This window comes from Eubalaena glacialis, chromosome 10 (assembly GCF_028564815.1).
Source record: "Eubalaena glacialis isolate mEubGla1 chromosome 10, mEubGla1.1.hap2.+ XY, whole genome shotgun sequence".
In the NCBI taxonomy this organism is placed as follows: domain Eukaryota; kingdom Metazoa; phylum Chordata; class Mammalia; order Artiodactyla; family Balaenidae; genus Eubalaena; species Eubalaena glacialis.
This window is the reverse complement of record NC_083725.1, coordinates 108,830,774-108,852,910: the sequence shown is the minus strand read 5'-3', so window position 1 is coordinate 108,852,910 and position 22,137 is coordinate 108,830,774. Positions and strand designations below refer to the sequence as shown.

Here is a 22,137-nt window from a genome sequence, read left to right as displayed (position 1 = left end):
TCCCAGTCCCCTGCTGTTCTCCAGGGCTGCTCGTTAAGAATCCTACAGTCTCTCACAATCACTGCCAAGGGCAGCTTTGCCCATCCGGCCAGTGTTTATTTTGCCACATCGTTCATCTCTGTTTCCTGTGCACTGCCTGGCATGCAGTAGGTGTTCAGAATGAATGAATGGATATGCTTATCAAGAATTCTTAGTAATTGAAACACAGACAATGTGAGCAAATAGCAGACTAGGTGTCCTAATCCCATGCTGCTGGTCTGCTAAGTGTTTTACATCCTAGACGTTAATAACAGGTATTTCCCTTTTCCCTTTCCTTTTGGAAATAGCACCAGTGGTTCTGACAGCTCCCTCTCAGATGGTCTCCCTGTTCACCTACTGAACACAGCAGATGAGGTAAGATTATAGAGACTCTTGCACCCAGAAAGTAGCAGCCTAAAAAAAGCATGACACTACTGGATAATTTGGAAGAATTTTCAACTATCCCAAGATCTGCAGAAAATACAGCAGTAGCATCCTAACTGGTTACCCTGCCCTGGAGTCTTTCATTTTGTCCTTTATAACTTTCTTTTTTAAATCTAGGGGGGAAACATGCGAGAACTCCATATTTATTCCAAAATTAATTAAAAGTGGGGGAAAAAAGTTTAACTAAAAGTGAAACCCATGTTAAGAGATAGATAGAGGTTGTTTAAAATGACCCAGAATTTCCCTGGTGGCGCCGTGGTTAAGAATCTGCCTGCCAATGCAGGGGACACGGGTTCGATCCCTGGTCCGGGAAGATCCCATATGCTACGGAGCAACTAAGCCCCTGCGCCACAACTACTGAGCCTGCGTGCCACAACTACTGAAGCCCGCTGCCTAGAGCCCGTGCTGCGCAACAAGAGAAGCCACCGCAATGAGAAGCCCGCGCACCGCAGCAAAGAGTAACCCCCGCTCGCCGCAACTAGAGAAAGCCCGCGCGCACGCAGCAACGAAGACCCAACGCAACCAAAAATAAATAAAATATAAATAAATTTTTAAAAAATGACCCATACTTTTTTATTTTAATAAATTTATTTATTTATTTATTTATTTATTTTTGGCTGCGTTGGGTCTTCGTTGCTGCGCGGGGGTTTTTTCTCTAGTTGCGGCGAGCGGGGGTTCCTCTTCGTTGCGGTGCGTGGGCTTCTCATTACGGTGGCTTCTCTTGTTGTGCAGCACGGGCTCTAGAGCACAGTAGTCGTGGCACACGGGCTTAGTTGCTCCATGGCATGTAGGATCTTCCCAGACCAGGGCTCAAACCTGTGTCCCCTGCACTGGGAGGCAAATTGTTAACCACTGCGCCACCAGGGGAGTCCCACAAATGACCCATACTTTTTAAAAAGTCTTTCTTTGTTTACATGGTCTTAGGTAGTTTTTTTATATTTCCATATATTAAGTAATTTTTCTTCTGCCCCGTCTATTAACAGACTTGTTTTTTACATAGATGGTATAAGAGCTTTAGAAACAGCAAAATGTTTGTTGTGGTTCATTATGCACCTGATTTCCTAGTTGCATTAAGAAGTATCTTCATCATAGGGTGAGTTTAAGGCTGTGTCAGAAGGACTCAGCCATGTCAGACTGGACCCTACAGTTTCTTCAGCTGGATTTACAGCAGCATCAGTATAAGCTTCACCACACCATAGGTACCTGGAAAATTAGTCCTGAGCTTCATTTGCTTAATTATTAAAGCCACCCTATGGTAACAACCAAACTGTATCTATTAAGCACACATCTAATAATCAGTATTATCTGTACCTGCCAATATTGCCATAAGTAATGTGCTTTCACATTTTATATCACAGATATCTGGTTATTGGTATAGGTGCCCCTTTGGCAGTATATCTATAATAGGGGGATTTGGGCGGTGTTAAGTGGGGAGGGGTCTCTGGTAATGAGGTAACTGAACTGTTTTTTGATTCTCCAAACCGACAACAGTTCAACACTGTGAGAGCACACATACTGGGTTAGCCATTGTGTCTTGAGTGTTGTGTGAAAAGAGTGCTACGTGTGGGTGGGCGTACCTCTGGAATCCTTAATGGCTAATTTCTCTGTACTTTCTGGAATAGTTGAATCAGAAGAAGAAGATGTATAAGAAGAAAAAAAGGAAGCCACTTCAGTCTAGGAAACAGCGAAATAAACAGTATCAGAAAAGTAATTTGATGCAAGAGTCAAAGTTAACAGAAGATGCCCCAGTAAGAAAGCTCTGCTGCCTACTTCTACTGTCCAGTTAGAGTTTTCTACAGAGGGAGCAGGACAAAGAGTTAAGGTTTACTCTAAACCAGAAAGGGAAATGGGGCAGGGGGAAGTTCTCTATTTGGATTTCAGAACTCTTCCATGGGTCCTCTGGATATCCCTAAGCAGATTTCAGCTTAGCCCACTAATCCTCCACTACACTCTAGCGTAGCAAGTCTGGGTTTCCACCAAGTCTGGATTTCCAGAGGAAGGAGGTGGTAATGGAAAAGTGGTGGCTAGAACTAGACCAGAGTTGCCGGGTGGCTGAGAATTCAGGCCTGGTCCAGGCTAAGGACACTTGGATTCCTCCTTCCTAGCTGCCACACCCACACCATACCCCCTGCTTTCTAAAGATGAAAATGCTTTCAGAGGTGGGAGTTTTACTCTTGGGTGAATTGGGTCAGTTATGAGTAGATTAATTATAATAGAGCAACTGAAAAATATTCTCTTTGCAATCCTTCTAGGAAGGGGCAGGGTTTGCTTCTACTCTGCAAAAGCAGCCTGCTTTTTTCAAAAATTCAGAGAATACCAGTTCTTCAACGATGAAAAATGAAAAACCAAGGTTGAACGAGGTAGTATTTTTGCTTGACTTTTTTTTTTTTACTCACTCATGGAAAATTTATTAAAACCTTTTTTTTGGTAATACGTTTAAAGTGTACAACATGATGATTTGATATATATATATACATTGAGAAAGGATTGTCACTGTTTAGTTAATTAACACATCCTTCACCTCAAATAAATATTCTTTTTTTTTTTTTTTTTTTCTGAGAACTCTTAAGTCCTACTCTGTTAGCAAATTTAAATTATACAACACAGTACTATCAGCTATAGGTACCATGCTGTACATGATAATCTTCACACCTCATTCATTTTATAACTGAAAGTTTGTATCCTTTTACCACCCTCTCCCTATTTTCCCCAATCCCAAGTACCTGGCAACCACCATTCTACTCTCTGTTTCTATGAGTTTGATTTTTTTTTTAGATTCCACATATAAGTGATACCATGCAGCATTTGTCTTTGTCTGGCTCATTTCACTTAGCATAATGCCCTCCACCCATGTGCATATATTTTGTTGCAAATGGCAGGATTTCCTTCCTTTTTAAGGCTGAATTATATTGTTTGCAAGTATTTTCTCCCATTCGATAGGTTATCTTTTCATTTTATTCATTGTTTCCTTTGTTGTGCAGAAGCTTTTCAGTTTTAGTCTCGCTTGTTTATTTTTGCTTTTATTGTCTTTGCTTTTGATGTGAAATCCAAAAAATCATTGCCAATGTCAAGGACTTTACCCCCTATGTTTTCTTCTAAAAGTTTTACAGTTTGGGATCTTGAATTTAAATTTTTAATCCATTTTGGGTTGACTTTTGTGTATGGTATAAGATGGGGTACAGTTGAATTCTTTTGCATGTGGATATCTAGTTTTCCTAGCACCATTTATTAAGGATACAATCTTTTCCCCACTGGTTACTTTTGGCTCCTTTGTTGAAAATTAATTGACTATATATGCATGAGTTTATTTCTGGGCTCTCTATTCTGTTCCGTTCTTGACTTTTTGTCACACAGATTCTCTGATTTTTCCAATTAGTACGTCTCTCTCAGAGGGTGAAGAGTGCAATAGCCCTCTGTCACTCTTACTGTCAGTGCCACTGGGAGCAGGGGGACATTAAAATTGGTGGGGACACTGACACTGCTTTGGATTAGACACCACTGAAGTCTGATACCACATGTTGGTGAATTGTGATTTTATACCCAAAACATAAGAGCGGGCTGCTTTACCATCCATCCATCCATTCAGCAAATTGTATTGTGTAACTACTACATGCCAGGCCATCTACTGGATGCTGGGAGTGCAACATTGAACAAAACACTATCCCTGCCTCAGGGACCTTAGGGTCTGCTGGGTATTTTAACAAGTAAGCAGGGAGTTACATACAGAGTAGGATGCAGTAGGAAACAGAGGAGACAAATTCACCCAACTTCTAGTACTTTGGAGTGTGGCTATAAAATCCTTGATTCTTTTATGTATGAAAATAGGTTTGGGTACAATAGTAGCCAAATAGGGTGCATGAGGCCCTCCTCGTGTGGAATGCTGCCCTGTGGTTAAGAATGGTGGAATAAGGTCCCACAGCATTACACGGAGGAGCCCGCACCAAGCACAGCCATCTCTGTCCAGTATTGAGGGCCATTCGGTGTCTAGTGTAATCATGGCAAGAGCACAAGCTATGGGGTCTGTCTTGAGTTCAAATTCCATCCCCACTATGTAGTTTTCCGTGAGTTACTTAACCACCCAGGGGCTCAGTTGCTGCATCTAAAATGTTGGGGTAATAATATCTACACATAAGGTTGTTGAGAATATTTGATGTGAAACCATGTGTGAAGTACCTGGCATATGGTAGGCATTCAATAAGTATTAGTTTCCTTCTTTTCTTCAAATTACTCTTTGTTTGTGTTCTGCCTCTCTTTTCGTGTTAGAGTATCATAATGAATCAACATGCGTGAATAAAAAATACTCTGTGTGTTTTATATAATCACACTTGTCCAAGTGGAAAATTTAGTGAGAATGTGTTCATTTATTTTAGTTAAATGGAAGAGACAAAGGCACCTCCCTGGGCCCATCAAAAATGACCACCTTGATTTTGACTAAGAATAAAGAGAGAATGCAGGTATTTCACCTAATATATGTATATATATGCCAGCAATTAATTTATTTTTCAAATGTATTATGTGGTTTTGGAGGGGTGGTGATCTGCAATCCACACAGTATCACCTCCTTGGATTTGTTCTGCTGAGGTGAACATCTAACGTCGTTTGCACTCTCAGGCTACAAAACACCTGACCAGCCAGGGGCATAGCCCACAAAGTACTGCAGGACGGGGGAAGCCCACCCAGGGCTGAAAGCTTGCCACGGAGAATTTAGTTTCATTTCAATGAACATTTGTTAGGCAGCTATTATTTTGTAAATCCATGGCAACATTTCAGGTAGAAAGTGATGGTGAACGCAGTGGTTCTCAACCCTAGGAGGTGTTAACAACCCGGGGTGCCACCATCAGTTGTGAGGGGTGTTTCACATCCACTGTTACAGTGATCGTTCGGTACCGAGGTTTGTGAACGATTTGCTTTTTTGAAATAATAAGTTAGAACGAATTCATATTTATCCCTATAATAACATCTCTCTTGCTCATTTGCACTTGCATATTCTTTCCTGAGAGGGAGGAAAAAGAAGTAAAGAAACAGCTGGTGAGCTGTGGTTTCAAATAGCCCTGATTGTGTCTGTGGGAAAGTGCTGCTCACATGTGTCCGGGTGGAGCAAAGACTGAGGACCACTGGATTACTGTAGGTGCACTGGGTATAGCATGGATGATCCTCTCAAGGTGAAGTCCCTGCCGTCTTCCCAAGTCTGCTGCTTGGGAATTCTCAGGATGATGCTCTCATTTACCCGTCAGTATCTTATGGAGGACCTACTATGTGTGGGGCCCTTTGAAGACTATATGACATGAGCCCTCCCTTAAGGCCGTGATCCTCTAGGAGGGGTAACAAGGTAGATAGTCCAACCACCATGATATAACAGAAACAGAGCAGTGAAAAGAGAGATGTAGATAAAGTCAAATCAAAGAGGATTCTGTCCTGACACACTGATAAGTGATGACTGTCCTCTTGCCTCATACAGCATCCACTGCAAGATGTCTGTGGGTGGCTAAAACCATATCCTACCACTGAAACATGCGAGTTAGGCTGTAACATGTAACTAGGGATTCAGTTAAACACAATGTAGTAGACGAATGCCATCCAAACCTTTACTTTTACTTCATTTTCTTTAAATTTCTAATTTAATGTTTCTGTAACAGAGATGTAGGCATTTAACTTCCGTGGCAGGTCAGATAAGCAGAGTTTAAAAAAGGGGACAGTCTCCCAGCTTGTAAATTAAGCTCTTCTCTTCCTTTGCGTAATGTTTCTAGACAGCTTATAAAATGCAGTCCCTAAACTTCTCAGGGCAATTAAAATATTGCCCATGGACCTTTCTTTGGCTATCTGGGGGACTAGGACAAATGCTTGATTGACCCCTGCCCTGTAACAACGTCAGCTACTTTGGTATTTGAGGGGAAACGCAAATACTTCTCACTGACTCCTGCGAAACCAGCACCAACCCTAACTATAACTTCAGGAATTGCAGCATCAAGTGGTTCACCTTTTATGTCTTGTTTGCACAGAGAGAGAAGCCAGGATTGACAGTATCATGCTCTCCAAAGAGAAACACAAACCCCAGCCAAGAGCCAGCTCCAGATACGAAGCCAAACTGGTCCAGGAACAGATATCCTGCCACAAAGGGAGGCCGTACGACTGCGGTGGTATACCCATCCTTGCACATATACACCTACCCATAGGGTGCCTGGGCCATGCCACATAGGCGCTTCCTTGCTGTGTTTTGGGTTAGACACATTTTGTAACGAAGGGATTTGTATGCTAGGGAATTACGTTCATTTGTGGTATCCTGTGTTGTGTGTTCATCTTGCACTGTCCTCACCCCAGGTGCTTACACTGTGTTCATGCTCTCAAGATGCATACCTCACAAATTAAATTATTTTTTCATAAAATGAAATTGTATTCTGATGTATCCAAAAGCTTCCCTTATCAGAAATCGAAGTGTGTGCTCGTGAAACTACAACACAGATATACCTCAGTTTAACCAATAGATATTCTCTCTAAAATTATGTGCAAATCAATTTTAAAAGTGCAAACTCTGTTGTAAAGGTATTCTGGGAGTTTACTATGTTAAAAGTCTTGTGTCAAAGCTTTCTAGTGTTGAATGATCAGTCTGACCGGGGTATATCAGGTTTGGTCAGGGTGAGGGGTCCCCACATAGAGAAAACAACTCATGTATTACCTGGAAGTCAATGTTGCATATATTATGTTCAGCACGGTTATGTAAGTTTTTTAACCCATTGATTAAAATTCTTTCTCTCCCGCAAATTGTTCCCTTTGATTGGTTAACTGCATAATCTTGTGTGAATAGATATTTGAGATTTTCTATCCCTCGCAAGCACCAAGCACCATCTGCCGGCTACAGCCTGCCTGTCAACGTGCTGGAGTCATGTTAAACAAGGGTCACTCCAGTTCATGCCAGGCCTCCTATTTTGACTTTACCTGCTTCCTCTCACATTGGATTGAAAGTTTCCTAGTACGTTTTTTGTCATCACTTTTAAACTCTCTCAGCCACCACCACTACCTAGATGACTAGAGATTAGAACCAAATGGCAACACATTTTATTATAATCCCAGTGTCTGTGTCTTTTTTTTTTTTAATTAATAGACTTTATTTTGAGAACAGTTCTAGATTTACAAAGAAATTGAGGAAATAGTAGAGAGAGTTCCCATATACTGCCCACCTCTCCCCACACACACTGTGTGCGTGGGTTTTTTTTGGGTTTTTTTGGTTTTGTTTTTGTTTTTAATTTATTTATTTATTTATTTTTGGCTGCGTTGGGTCTTCGTTGCTGCGCGCGGGCTTTCTCTAGTTGCGGCGAGCAGGGGCTCCTCTTCGTTGCGGTGAGTGGGCTTCTCATTGCGGTGGCTTCTCTTGTTGCAGAGCAAGGGCTCTAGGCGCGTGGGCTTCAGTAGTTGTGGCTCACAGGCTCTAGAGCGCAGGCTCAGCAGTTGTGGCGTACGGGCTTAGTTGCTCCGCGGCATGTGGGATCCTCCCGGACCAGGGCTTGAACCCGTGTCCCCTGCATTGGAAGGCGGATTCTTAACCACTGCACCACCAGGGAAGCTCTGTGTGTGTGTTTTTAAAGGGAATATCTGCCCATGCTCTTTACATAGGAGTTTGCAAATGGCCTTCTTCTATTCCACATCTTACACCCTAAAACTATCAGTCAACATTTTAAGTATCTAGAAATCACCCAGCCAAAACCCCACTTTTTGTTCCTAAAAGGATATCTTTAAAGGACAAGTCCCAAAACAAACCACTGAGAGCAAGCCTTGTTTGAAAGTTGTTCAGAAATACTTGGTTTTTGCTCCAAATAATTTTGGAAGAAGTTTATTAAAAGCACCCCAGTATGATATTTTTGGAATAAAAAACTAGAATACATGATCAGATTTTTTTTAAGTGCTTTTTGAGAGTGAAAAGCTTCCTGAGAGCTGTGGTTTGGCTGCTAAGATATCAAAGGGGCAAAAAGGAGAGAATCCAATGCAATCCAGGCACAGCCTCCACATCCAATAATTGCCAAAAGGCCATGGCAGTTCAGTGTTGGGCCCTGCCCAGCTCACAGTCAGTCCTGTAAAGTGGTAGCTATTTGTTTTCTTTAGAAAAGAGGGGCAAGTTTGCCTGCTTAGATTAAGAGAAAGTGCCCCGCAGGGCATTTACATGCTACAGCATCTAAGCCAATATGCCTATCATTTCTCATTGTGCTTTTTTTTTTAAACATATCTTTGTTAAAAATTTTTATTTATTTATTTTTGGCTGCACTGGGTCTTCGTTGCTGTGCGCCGGCTTTCTCTAGTTGCAGCGAGTGGTCTTTGTCGTGGTGCGCGGGCTTCTCATTGAGGTGGCTTCTCCTGTTGAGGAGCACGGGCTCTAGGCGCACGGGCTTCAGTAGTTGTGGCACATGGGCTCAGTAGTTGTGGCTCGCAGGCTCTAGAGCACAGGCTCAGTAGTTGTGGTGCACAACTATAGAGAGAAATAATGCTATGTGAAAATTCCAACTTCCTGCTGGCACTCCTACCCTAAGACATGGGCTCTTGCCCCAAATTCATCAGTCAGAAAGAGTGCACTCAGCAGTGACTTAGGAACTAAGGAGAATGCAGTGATGTGTCAGACTCCATTCCTGTGCTTAAAGCCCAGGTGGGAACAGACTAGTGAACCAAAGCAAGCCTGTCAGTAAGACACTCTGCTATTTAGAACGTTGTCGTGGGTTAAAGAGAGCCACCAACTGAAATGTGAAGTACCTGGGTTTGAATCCCACCCAGGCTCGGGGGTGGTGGGTGCAGTTGCTTAACAGCTCTGGACCTTCGTTCTCTGACCTGAAAAGTGAAGTGACTGTCCAGGTGAAATGATCTCTAAGGCCCCTTCATTTTTACAAAATCACGTTGGTTTGAATACTTCCCCCAGCTGTTGATCATGGATTGCAGTAAGGTGCCTAAAACAGCTTCCCTCTTGGGCCTGAACCAGCTAGGGCCTCTCTCACCCAGCCTCTGGTCCTCGGGGAAACAAAGCCACTTTGGTGGCTCTAAGTACAGCCCCCTCCCCTCTCGCCCCCGCCAAGCGTGGCACAAGCCGTCTCTCCCCCCGGCCCCCTGAACTGTTGGATTCAGTGACCAGAAATCACTTCAGTAAACCCCTTCTCAGCTGAGCTCAAACTCCAGCCACTCCCCTTTCTTTCTCTTGGCTTCACTTCCTCCCCCATTCAGCCCAGACTCCAGGGTGCATTACATCAACCCCTTCCCTGCCAGCACCCCAGACTCCTCACCCTCTGTGCTTCTGCCACATCCACCTGGTAGTTCCCCAACTTTGGCTCCTTCCAGCCATCCCGACCATCTGTCTTCTCCACTCCTACACCCAGGCTGCCAAGATGGCTGCAGGAAAACCTGTCCTTGAGCAAACCGGGGCCACCGCTCATGTGTCTCCTCCAGCCTCAGAAATGTATCCTGTGCTCCTGAAATGGAAGTTCTCTCACCCTTCCTTCTCCGTGGCTATTTTACACCCCCTCCCTTTCCTCAAGTCCCCGCTCCCTCCCAGCAAACAGTCTTGTTAGGACGAAGTGGTCAAGAAGCTGGGCTCTGGTGGGGTGGGGGAGGGAGAAAACTACAAACAAATTCTCAACTCTTTTTAGTAGGTTTGTTTATGTACTTGTATTGGCAAAATGATTCTGAAACTATTTTAGGTGTATTACATGATCGGGCAAATGAATAAATGTGTTGATGCTGTTAAGAGCCAGGGTTCTCACTCTGGAAAAAGAAAACATACAAATATTTAATGGAGGGAAACAAGAAAAAACCCTGTGAAAGTGGATTGGAATTGGAGATATCAGTGTGCACTCATGATTTCTAAAATATGTATAGGTATGTATATTCACATGTATATATATTCAGCTCTGTCTGCTAAGAGGGCCTGAAATCAGACACACCCCATTAGCAATAAGCATAGTTTGCACTGAGATCTTGTACTCTCATACCCTTCCCCTTTGAAGGGAATCAGGGTTCATTAGAGAAATGGCTGCTTCCAGGGCTGGTACATTGCAAATATGAGATGAGCAGCCTGGAACATTTTGTTATGCCAAAAAGTAAGAAAGTACTTAAAAAAAAAAATAGTAGGAGGCATTTCATAGGACAAAGGAGCCAGCTCGAAGGAGCTGCCACCAGCCAAAGCTGGGATATTAGGTACCAAAATGATTAAGGACATTCATAAATTATAACCCATTGAAAAAATTAGGAATCAGTGAGTTCATATTAATGAGAAAGGGAGAGAGAGAGAGAAGAGAAAGAAAGTAGAATGAATGCTGAGAGTCAAATGGTGAATGCAGAGGGAGTGCTGGAGTTGGGATCAACATTTTGCAACCACCATAGTAAAATGAGTCAGGCAAGAATCACCAATGGAGGCTAAATTTAGAAGGAAATATGAGGAGCAGGATATTTGCATGGGTTCAAAGTGTCTCCACTCAGATTGCTTACTAGTTGTAAAGGAAAAAATAGTTAACTATGTGATGAAGAAATTGGACAACATCTTGACTGAGCGACCACTGAGGGGTGGATTGACATCATGTAATTCTGATGCGACGCCCGAGAACACATCACATATGTAGTATTCTGGCTGGAAATGCATACCCTGAATCTAATCATGAAACATGAGACAAAGGCAAAATAAGGAACATTCTACCCAAAACAAAAATCTAGACTCTGGCATCAGAATGTCTGGGTTCAAATGCTGGCTTTACTGGTTTTATGACCTTAGGCAAGTTACTCTCTCAAAGACTCAACTTCCTCATCTGTGAAATGGGAACACTAGCAGGACCCACCTTTCAGGATGAGAGAATGCATATAATGCACTTATTAGAGTGCCCTACACGTAAAAGGCTCTCAGGAATGGTTAGCGGCCGTTACTCTTGTCCACCCTGCCTTCCTTTCCTTTGTTTTTAGAGAAAAAAGTGCCCAGTTTCAGGTTTAAGGCTAACCTCTCCACCTATGTTTCAATTCCATCTCCCCAACTTTTCTCAAACTTTCTGCTTTGCTTTATTCCCTCTTCTGTATTTCTCTCTCTCTACCGGCAACTTCCCTGTAGCCCAAAAACATGCCAAGCCCTTCCCATCTTTAAAGAAAAGACAAAACCTTCTGTCATGTCCTGTAAAGTTTGCATTCCTTGCTGTCTCCACTCCCCACCTTCTAAAAGTTCTCACCTCCCATTTTTTGTAGGCCCACGATGTGTCAAGAGCTTTACCTTTACATGGGAGATAGATACTATGCCCCTATTTCACAGATGAGAAAAGTTGGTCTCCCCAAGGATTTGAACCTAGATCTGCCTCAGTCTCGAATTGTCCAATTCGGCAGCCACAAACCACAGGTGGCCATGGAGCACTTGAAATGGGGCTGGTCCAGACTGAGATGTGAATACGTATCAGATTTCAAGGACTTAGTACCAAAAAAAGACTTGTAAAAATCTCATTAATATTTTTATATTGATTACATGTTGAAATAATAATTTTGGGTGAAATATATTATTAATTAATTTTACCTGTTTCTTTTTACTTTTTTAGTTTTTTTATTGGCTGCGCTACGCGGCTTGCAGGATCTTAGTTCCCCGACCAGGGATTGAACCCAGGCCCTCAGCAGTGAAAGCGCTGAAAGCAAAGAGTCCTAACCACTGGACCACCAGGGAATTCCCTCTTTTCACTTTTTTAATGTAGCTACTAAAAATATTGAAATTATATATTGTGGCCGGCATTATATCTCTATTGGACAGCACGGTTCTAGGATATTCATCTCACAACGCAATATGGCCTCTTGTCTCCTGAGACACCACTTATCTTAGCTCCCTGAATGTGTCCCAGGGCTTCTTCCTCTACATACCCTACATGGGTGATCTCCACCCATCCTTGATGCCTGTAAGCCATGATGACACTGCGTCAGCCCCTCCTACACCCCAGACACCTAGATCCCACCGTCTCCTCTCCATCTCCACTTAGTTTCCCTTTGCACCTCAAAGGCAACATGTCCAAAATGGAATTATTCTGTTATCTTTTCCTTAAACAGAAGCCTCCCACGTCTTCTCTCTCTCGATAGACGTGTCACTATCGTTACCATGTAACTCTGTACCTCCACACTCATCAGGTACCGGTGACTCTACCTCCTAAGTAAATCCATAGACTTCTCTCTACCCACTTAGTTCAAGTTGTCATTGTCCTCCTAAACTGTTAGATCTGGTCTCCCAGCTGACCTTTCTTTGGCAGAGCGGCCAAGATGAGCCCATTACAAGGCCAATCTGATCATGTTGGTCACCTTGCAGGGGCCCATCTCTGATAGGGCCCTGTTGCCGCCTCAGCCTCCAGCTCTGACTCCCTGGGAATCTGGAGCATTAACTGCCCCTCCCAGCTCCCTCCCACACCCCCCACCTCATTACTTAGCAAACACCTGTCACCTTTCAAGACTCAGCCCAAATAGCAGCCCACTCTGCAAAACTGTTCTTGCTGCCATTTCCCGGGCAGGGCTCACCAGTCCTTCCTTTGCCTCCTGGAGACTTTGACCTCAGCACCTGAAACACTTCAGTGCACCAATTTGTTTACTCAGCTGCCTGCGGTCTCTTAGTTGTGGCATGAGAACTCTTAGTTGCAGCATGCATGTGGGATCTAGTTCCCCAACCAGGGATCGAACCCAGGCCCCCTGCATTGGGAGCTCGGAATCTTACCCACTGGACCACCAGGGAAGTCCCTCAGCTGCCTTTCCTAACTAGAATGATTTCAGCCACAGTCCACAGGAGGAAAAACAAAATTCAAACAAAACACAGTTATTGCTTCATACAAATAAGAAGTCCAGATGTAGGGCAGCTCCAAGACTGCTTAATTTATTTAGCAGCTCACTGGCTTCATCAAAGATTCAGGCCTTATCATCTTCCGTCTCTGTCACCTTCGGTGCCAACTTCGTCCTCAAGTGAACTCCGCTCTGTTAGTTGTACGGCTATAGCAGACCCAGGCAACCACCAGATCCAACAACACCCAGTGAAAGAACATCTGTTCCTGTGTGTCTTTTCTTCTTCTTCTTCTTTTTAAAAATAACCTTTTTATTTTGGAATAATTTTTCATTTACAGAAAAATTAATACGACAGAGTTCCCGTATACCTCTCGCTCGGTTTCTGTTTCCCCTGATGCTGTCGTACATCACAACCAACAAAACCAACAAAACATTGGTATGTTGCTATGAACTGAACTCCAGACTTCATTGGAATTTCACCAGTTTTCCCTTTAATGTCCTTTTTCTACTCCAGGATCCAATCCAGACATCACATTGCTTTTCGCTGTCATGTCTCTTCGGTCTCCTCTGGTCTGTGATGATTTCCCAGTCTTTCCTTATTTTTCATGATTTTGACAGTTTTGAAGAACACCGGTTTGGTATTTTGTAGAATAGTCCTCAAATTGGGCTTATGATTTGATTGGTGTTACGGGTTTTTGGAAAGAATGTCACAGAGGCCAAATGCCCTTCTCATCACATTATATCAGGAGCACTTGCTGTCTACATGACATCACCGGTGATGGCTAGGAAAGCCTTTCCAAAAGCCCTGGAAAGGATTTCCCCTCATGCCTTTTAGTATTGTAAAACAATACAGATTTATTATAGAAAATTAGAGAATCAGTTAAGCAAAAATAAGGAAATAAAAACACAATATTGCTATCACCAGAGATGATCATAGTTAACAAATTACTTTTAATCTTTTCAGATCTTTTTCTTTTTAAAAAAATGAATTTTCGTTAAATGAGGTCATATTGTATACATTGCTTTACAGCCTACTTTAACAGTCCTCACCTTTCATATAAGTTTTTATTTTTGAATTATATAAATAGAATATTCAAAACATAGTATTAAATTGTAAAAAAAGAAGACATAATTCAATCTACCAGCATTAAAAAATCTGCATATTAAAAGATCACACCTTCTCTCAGAAAAATTAATAATAACAACAAAAATAAACTGCACTAAGACATGCCTTCATAAAGGTATTGAAATTCAAGGTGAAATTAAGGCATCCAGGCAAAAAGATTAAAATCTTTAACATGCATATAGTAAAGGAATGTATTTTCCATGATCCTTTTTTTTTAAAAAAATTTATTTATTAATTTTTGGCTGCGTTGGGTCTTCGTTGCTGTGCGCGGGCTTTCTCTAGTTGCAGTGAGCAGGGGCTACTCTTTGTTGCAGTGCACGGGCTTCTCATTGCGGTGGCTTCTCTTGTTGCGGAGCACCGGCTCTAGGCGCACGGGCTTCAATAGTTGTGGCTCGCAGGCTCTAGAGTGCAGGCTCAGTAGTTGTGGCTCACGGGCTTAGTTGTTCCACGGCATGCGGGATCTTCCCAGACCAGGAACCCGAGTCCCCTGCATTGGCAGGCAGATTTTTTTTTCTTTTTTATAAATTTATTTATTTATTTGTTTTTATTTTTGGCTGTGTTGGGTCTTCATTGCTGTGCGTGGGCCCCCTCTAGTTGCGGCGAGTGGGGGCCACCCTTCGCTGCAGTGCACGGACTTCTCATTGTTGTGGCTTCTCTTGTTGCAGAGCACGGGCTCTAGGCGCGCGGGCCTCGGCAGTTGTGGCACGCAGGCTCAGTAGTTGTGGCACACGGGCTCAGTAGGTGTGGCACATGGGCTCAGTAGTTGTGGCTCGCGGGCTCCAGAGCGCAGGCTCAGCAGTTGTGGCACACGGGCTCAGTTGCTCCACGGCATGTGGGATCTTCCCGGGCCAGGGCTCGAACCCACGTCCCCTGCATTGGCAGGCAGATTCTTAACCACTGTGCCACCAGGGAAGTACCCCATGATCCTTTTTTAAAAAATCTACTAGAAAATGAACTTTAGTCAACCGAGAGATGAATGGAGACAACTTCACCAAAAGGACTCATAGAGAATATGAAAGCCATTTTATTTTATTCTAGTCTTGGGACTTTTAAAAATGTGAATGTCTTTTGTTATAAAATGGAATGAAAATATTAACCTAGCAATATGTTTTTTGGCCGGGTGGCTTGTGGGATCTTAGTTCCCCAACCAGGGATTGAACCCACACCCTCCGCAGTGAAAGTGCAGAGTCCTAACCACTGGACTGCCAAGGAATTCCCAAACCTGCAATATGTTAATTACACTTATAACAATAGTTGAGAGAGAAAGAGGAGTAAAGGTGAAAAGTAGTGTGATGATGCTGATTTCATAAAAAGATATGTAAAGTTGATTAAATCAAGTAATAAGTATATTTAAAGTTATAAATATGAACACTTAGACATACCATGTGTGAACACTGTGAAATACAAGAATACAGTTAACTGGAACCTGGAAGGCAGGAAGATGATGGAGATGGGGAAGGGAAAGAAGTGAATAAAAATTTATTTCAACAGTGCTCAGATTACGGACTGAATAGATACTGCTTAATAAAGAGAGAATAAGGTATAGTATATAAAGTTGTGGTCACCAAAATAGCCACTATATATACAACAGAAACCTTTCAAATATACCTACGCACACTCAAAAAGAAATAGTTCATATCGTAAAAGCTTATTTTTAAACTATCAACAAAAAACTATTTTTAAAGTTGTAAACACTTTTTTTAATGTTGGAAAAAATTTGTAAAGCATAATAACAAAACTATGACCAAAAGTATTTGTCATATCAAGAAATGTAAATTGGCTGAATTCGTCTATTAAAAGAAAATTTCAATCCGTGAATCTGATCTGCAGTTGGTTGAATCCACGGATGCGGACCCCATGGACACAGTGGAATGACTGTAGATTTTCAGGTTGAATCACAAAACAAAACCCACCAAGTATATGGCATATAAAACAGACACCTAAAATGAAGTAACCAAGAAAGATTAAAAAAAAAAAATGAAAGAAAGGGGGAATTCCCTGACAGTCCGGTGGGGTGCGGACAAAAAAAAAGAGAGAAAGATAGAAAGGGCAGACAAGCACTAAGTAAATGCAAACAAAAAGATATAAAGGACCATAGTCTAAGCATGAGATAAGGTAGAATTCAAGGCCAAAAGCATTTAACAAGACAAACTATTCGAAAGGGTGCAATATACAATGAAGCTCTAGTAGTTAACAAATTCTCTATACCAAATAACATGGTATCAACCATTATAAAGAGAAAACTGCTGGAAATGCAAGAAGAATTAGACAGATACACATTAATATTGCAGATTTTATTTCACTTTTCTTTGATCAAGTGGACAAAAACTAAAATACACACACACATACACACACACATACACACACACATACACACGCACACACACACATACACACACACATACACACACACACATATACACACACATACACACACAAAACATTTAAACCTGAAAAAAAAAATGTCCTTTGTTAATGCTCATGGAACACCCCAAAATCACTCATATATTAAGTCACAAAGCAAATAAATCAATTTATAAATAAAATTTCAAAAAGTATAAATAGAAAAGTCAACATTCTCTGAACACAAAACAATAAAACTAGTAATGAATATTATCCGGGAGGTAAAAACGAAAACTGCCACTAAGATATCAAAAAGTTCTCTCAAACAAATCTTTGGTCAAAGAAGAAAACAAAACCAAAATTCCTAACTATTGAAGAACATATTAGAATCTACGAGCTAAAGCAGTGCTCAAAAGGAAATTCATACTTAAATGCTTGGTGGGGACGGGGGGAACTTCCCTGGTGGTCCAGGGGTTAAGACTCTTGCTTCCACTGCAGGCGGCACGGGTTTGATCCCTTCCTCAGGGAACTAAGATCCCCCATGTTGCCCAGTGCGGCCAAAAAAAAAAAGAATGATGTTCAGTGCTTATGGTAATGAACACGAAAGGGTAACAATGAAAGAAGTAATAAGCCTCTATAGTAGGCGGAATTCTAAAGGTCTCCCCCAAGATTCCTGTCTTCTGCTTATTTAATCAAAACACTAATCTAGGTACTGCTATGAAAGGGTTTTGCAGATGGAATTAAGGTTATTAATCAGCTGACATTAAAATAGGGAAATAATTCTGGATTATTCAGGTAGGTCAGGTGTAATGACATGAAATCTTAAAAGCAGAAGAGGAAAGTAGAAGACTTCATCAGAGAGATGGGGTAGAAGAAGAGGCAGAAGAGATTAGTAGGCAGGAGATCAGAGAAATTTGAAGCATGAGAAAGACTGGACCCACCATTGCCAGCTTATGAAGATGAAGTCAGGGAACTGTTAGCAGTCTCCAGAAGCTGAGAAAACTGGCCAACAACAACAAGGAAATGTGAACCTCAGTCCTATGACTATGTGGAACTGAACTTGAGTTCTGCCAACAACCTGAATGAGCCTGGAAGTAATTTCTCGCCCAAAGCTTCTAGATAAGAACCCAGTGGGCCAATGCCTTGATTTCAACCTTGTGGGACCCAGAGCTGGATATCAGCCACTCCTACTGGACTTCTGACCTGCAGAACTGTCAGATAATAAACTTGTATCTTTTTAAGCCACTAAGTTTGTGGCAATTTGTTAATGGCAGCAATAGGAAATGAACACAGCATCTAACTTAAGAAGTTAGAACATGAGTGAAGTAAGTCAGACAAAGACAAATATATGATATCGCTTATATGTGGAATCTAAAAAAATGGTACAAATGAACCTATTTACAAAACAGAAATAAAATCACAGATGTAGAAAACAAACGTATGGTTACCAAGGGGGAAAGGCGAGGAAGGATAAATTGGGAGATTGGGATGGACATATACACACTACTATATATAAAATAGATAAGAACCTAGGGAATTCCCTGGTGGCACAGTGGTTAAGAATCCGCCTGCCAAAGCAGGGGACACGGGTTCAATCCCTGGTCCGGGAAGATCACACGTGCTGCGGAGCAACTACACCCATGCGCCACAACTACTGAGCCTGCGCTCTACAGCCCAAGAGCCAAGACTATCGAGCCCTCATGCCACAACTACTGAAGCCCGCGCGCCTAGAGCCCGTGCTCCGCAACAAGAGAAGCCACGACAATGAGAAGCACGCACACCGCAACAAAGAGTACCCCCCGCTCGCCGCAACTAGAGAAAGCCCACACGCAACAATGAAGACCCAACGCTGCCAAAAATAAATAAATAAAATAAATAAATTTCAACTAGATAAGAACATACTGTATAGCACAGGGAACTCTACTCAATACTCTGTAATGACCTATATGGGAATAGAATCTACAAAGAGTAGATACAGGTATATGTATAACTGATTCACTTTTCTGTACAGCAGAAACTAACAACATTGTAAATCAACTATAGTCCAATAAAGATTAATTTTAAAAAACGAAGTTAGAAAAACTAAAGTCAAGGAAAGCAGATGGAAGGAATTACCAGAGTTAGTAATAGAAATGATTAATTCGGGGACAAACGGAAAGCAGTCAATACATCTGAGAGCTAGTTGAACTGGAATGACGCCTACATAACCTGGCAGCGAGTCCAAAGGGTTTCCTCAATTTCATGAGCCTCTGTTGGGCCAGTTGCCAAGGATAGGCAAAACAGTAAAGCACAAAATGCATATTCTTAAACAAGAAAAGTTTTTAAAAAACAGGCAGGCTTGGCTCTAAAACTAGCCACCTTTGTAATCTCTAAAGTATAACAATCCCAACTAGTAGATGGGCTGCCAAAATAATTGTTTTCTCTTTGCTGTAAGAAAAGTTGTAAGTGCCACTCACTCCACTACACGGTCTTCTGTCTTTTTGAGCACGAGTACAGGCTCTGATTCTATCAGGTCGATCTGCTTAACTCTCTTTCTAGCTTTTCTGTCTTCTGCATTAAAACGTTTGTTTTTATCTGCCAGCCTCAAGAGCTTTCATTTGCTCTCATTGAAATTGTCCAACAGTATACTGATCATTTGGGGGGAAAAAAGCAATGGAAGAGTTAAAATGTTGGCGAACCTAATCAGGAAAGAAAATGGAGAAGATACAAAGACACCAGATAAGCAATGATTTTAATGGGAAATAACCACAGATTCAGCATATATTAAAAAGGAATCATAAACAAATGAACTGATCTGCAAAACGGAAACGGACTCACAGACATGGAGAACAGACTTGTGGTTGCCAAGGCAGTTGGGCAGGGAAGGGTTGGAGTGGGAGTTTGGGACCAGCAGATGCAAACTATTATACACAGGATGGATAAACAATAAGATCCCATTGTATAGCACAGGGAACTATATTCAATATCCTGTAATAAACCATAATGGAAAAGTATATGAAAAAGAAAAAATATATAGGAGCCTTAAAAAAAAGGAATCATAAGAGGCTACTTTGCTTAGCTATATGTAACTGAATTTGAAAATTTGGATGAAATAATTTTCTAGACAATATAAATTATCAAAAGAGATGGAAAATTGAAACAAAGTGCCTTAAAAGAAATAAGGAATGTGTCAAAAAGCAACCCCCGCCCCCCCCCCACAAAAGAGCCCCAAGCCCAGATAGTTTCATGGGGTTATTCTACCACAACTTTAAGAAAAAGATAATTGCAACAATATTTAAATGTTCTGAAGGATTAAAAAAGAATAGCCTCTTTTTTAAAAAAATCAATACTGTATTGTATAACATTGATACCAAAGACAGCACCAGCACACAAAAAGAAAATTACAGACCAACCTCACTTGTATTAATGTTACAATCCCAAATAAAATATTACAGAATCAAATCTAAGAGAATTTTAAAGAATAACACACCTTAGACTAGGCCAGGATTTCTCAACAGCTGCACTATTGCTGTCTCCAGGTATTGCCAAATGTCTCCCAGGGGGCAAAATCAACCCCTGTTGAGAACCACTGGTCTGGGCCAACCATTGGGTCAGCGGGTGGCAGGTGACCCACATTTGTCCAGTGATTCATGAGGAGAAGTCTACCAGGGGAGGAATCTGGGAAAAGTTTTCTTCCTCCAAAGAGAGCCATAGAAAAAGAACCCCCTCTTGTCCTTCTCTGACTGTGTTAGTATTGGAGAGCGAGCAAGATAAAAGTCTGGGGGAGAGGATGGTTCCTGTTTGGGGAGGGAGGAGCAGAGCTGGAAAGCAGGCCTGCAGATGAGGGTGGTCTTGGGAAAGAAGCAGGATGGCATCTTTGCTGTCCAGTTCATCCTTGTCATGAGCCCAGAACTCGTCTTCTGCTGAAGTCCTACAAACCCAGAGATCTTCACCTGCATGGTACACTGGAGCTCATCAGCCTTGCTATTTTGTTAGATGGGGAAACTCAAGCCTGGAGAGGGACATGAACCCAAGGTCTTAAAGCAAATAAGAGCAGCACTTCTGGGTTTCTGACTTCTAGCCAAGTGGGCTTCCCACTTGTACTGTCTGTTCCCCATTTAAAAGCCAGTAGAGCTCCCTATGGCCTCACAATCAAAACTTCCCAGGCCAGGACTTCCCTGGTGGTCCAGTGGGTAAGACTCTGAGCTCCCAATGCAGGGGACCCAGGTTCGATCCCTGGTCGGAGAACTAGATTCCACATGCATGCCATAACTGAGCGTCCGCATGCCGCAACTAAACCCAGCGCTGCCTAAATAAATAAATAAATAAATAACATCCCAGACCTTCCTCCCTCACCTGTTTTACCTCAGTCCTAACCCTCCCTGCTACACAAATTTCCTTCCATTGAAATCATGCTCCTTGCTGCTCAAGCACTGCCCATGTGGGTTTCTCTAGACAGGACCCAACCACTAGATGAAGGCTCTCAAAAAATACTTGCTGCATGAGAGAATGAATAAATGAATGAATGAGTGAATCTGCTCTCCTTCAAACCTTAGTTCAAGTCCTGCTTCCTCTCAGAAGCCTACTCAGATCTAAATCTTCTCTCAAAGATTTCTTTGTTCTCTATGAATTTTTTTTTTTTTGGCCGTGTCGTGTGGATTATGGGATCTTAGTTCCCGGACCAGGGATTGAACCCCGGCTCTCGGCAATGAGAGTGCAGACTCCTAACCACTGGACCACCAGGGAATTCCCTCTCTATGCATTTATGATACAATTCGGCCCTCAACACGTTCATGGATCTTAGCTTTCTGTCCTTAACTAGATCATACATTCTGCAGGAGCCATGTGATATGAAATTCAGTTCCCAGCACTGTGTTGGCAGTTGTATTTCTAGTTGTAAGAGCATAACTTACCAGCTGTCTTGATAGAGTCACTAACCTTTCTGAAGTTGTCTTCTCATTAAAGTTGATCATCTCTTTAAAAACAAGCAGGGACAATCCCTTGCCTGCTCACTTCATAGGGTAGTTATGACAATCAAATGAGATAATAATGTGTGAAGAAGCCCTGGAAACTGTAACCTGTTCTAAAAATATGAGGTGTTGGTATTACAGTTGCTTCAATAACTGTGTTTTGACTGATTAAATAGTGAGGACCAACAATTATTGAAAACCTACCACGTTCCAGGCATAAGTTAACTCTCATAGCACCGTTCTAGTTTAAAAATATAATGCTGTTTCTGCCTGTCCAGTGGTCATTTTCCTTTCTTTTGATAACAGCACCCCAATTTTCCTTTGGGGGAAACTGTGCCACTCTCAGTTATGTACTTTGGGTGGGCTCCCCACTAGAACGTAAGCTCCATTCCAGCTCCAAGGAAGGGCATGTGGCCTGTGCCTCAGCTAAGCTGCATATCCCATCCCCCTGATCACAGTGAGTAATTTAGGAGTGTGTATACAATCCAATCCAAATCCCCAGCATGTTTGTTG

General features: G+C 42.1%; 1 protein-coding gene across 4 annotated transcripts in view; it reads left to right on the top strand.

The window, feature by feature from the left end:
- AGBL2 (AGBL carboxypeptidase 2) overlaps positions 1–7,166 on the top strand; it is a 38,142-nt gene extending 30,976 nt beyond the window's left edge. For 3 of the 4 annotated variants that reach the window (XM_061203324.1, XM_061203322.1, XM_061203325.1), the window contains 5 exons: positions 327–393; positions 2,085–2,210; positions 2,715–2,822; positions 4,833–4,916; positions 6,462–7,166. In XM_061203324.1, the coding sequence (XP_061059307.1) occupies positions 327–393; positions 2,085–2,210; positions 2,715–2,822; positions 4,833–4,916; positions 6,462–6,635 (559 nt within the window). In that variant the 3' untranslated portion in view covers positions 6,636–7,166. The remainder of the gene's footprint in view (positions 1–326; positions 394–2,084; positions 2,211–2,714; positions 2,823–4,832; positions 4,917–6,461) is intronic. The other variant, XM_061203323.1, reaches the window with a different exon arrangement.
- Positions 7,167–22,137: the final 14,971 nt, after the last annotated feature.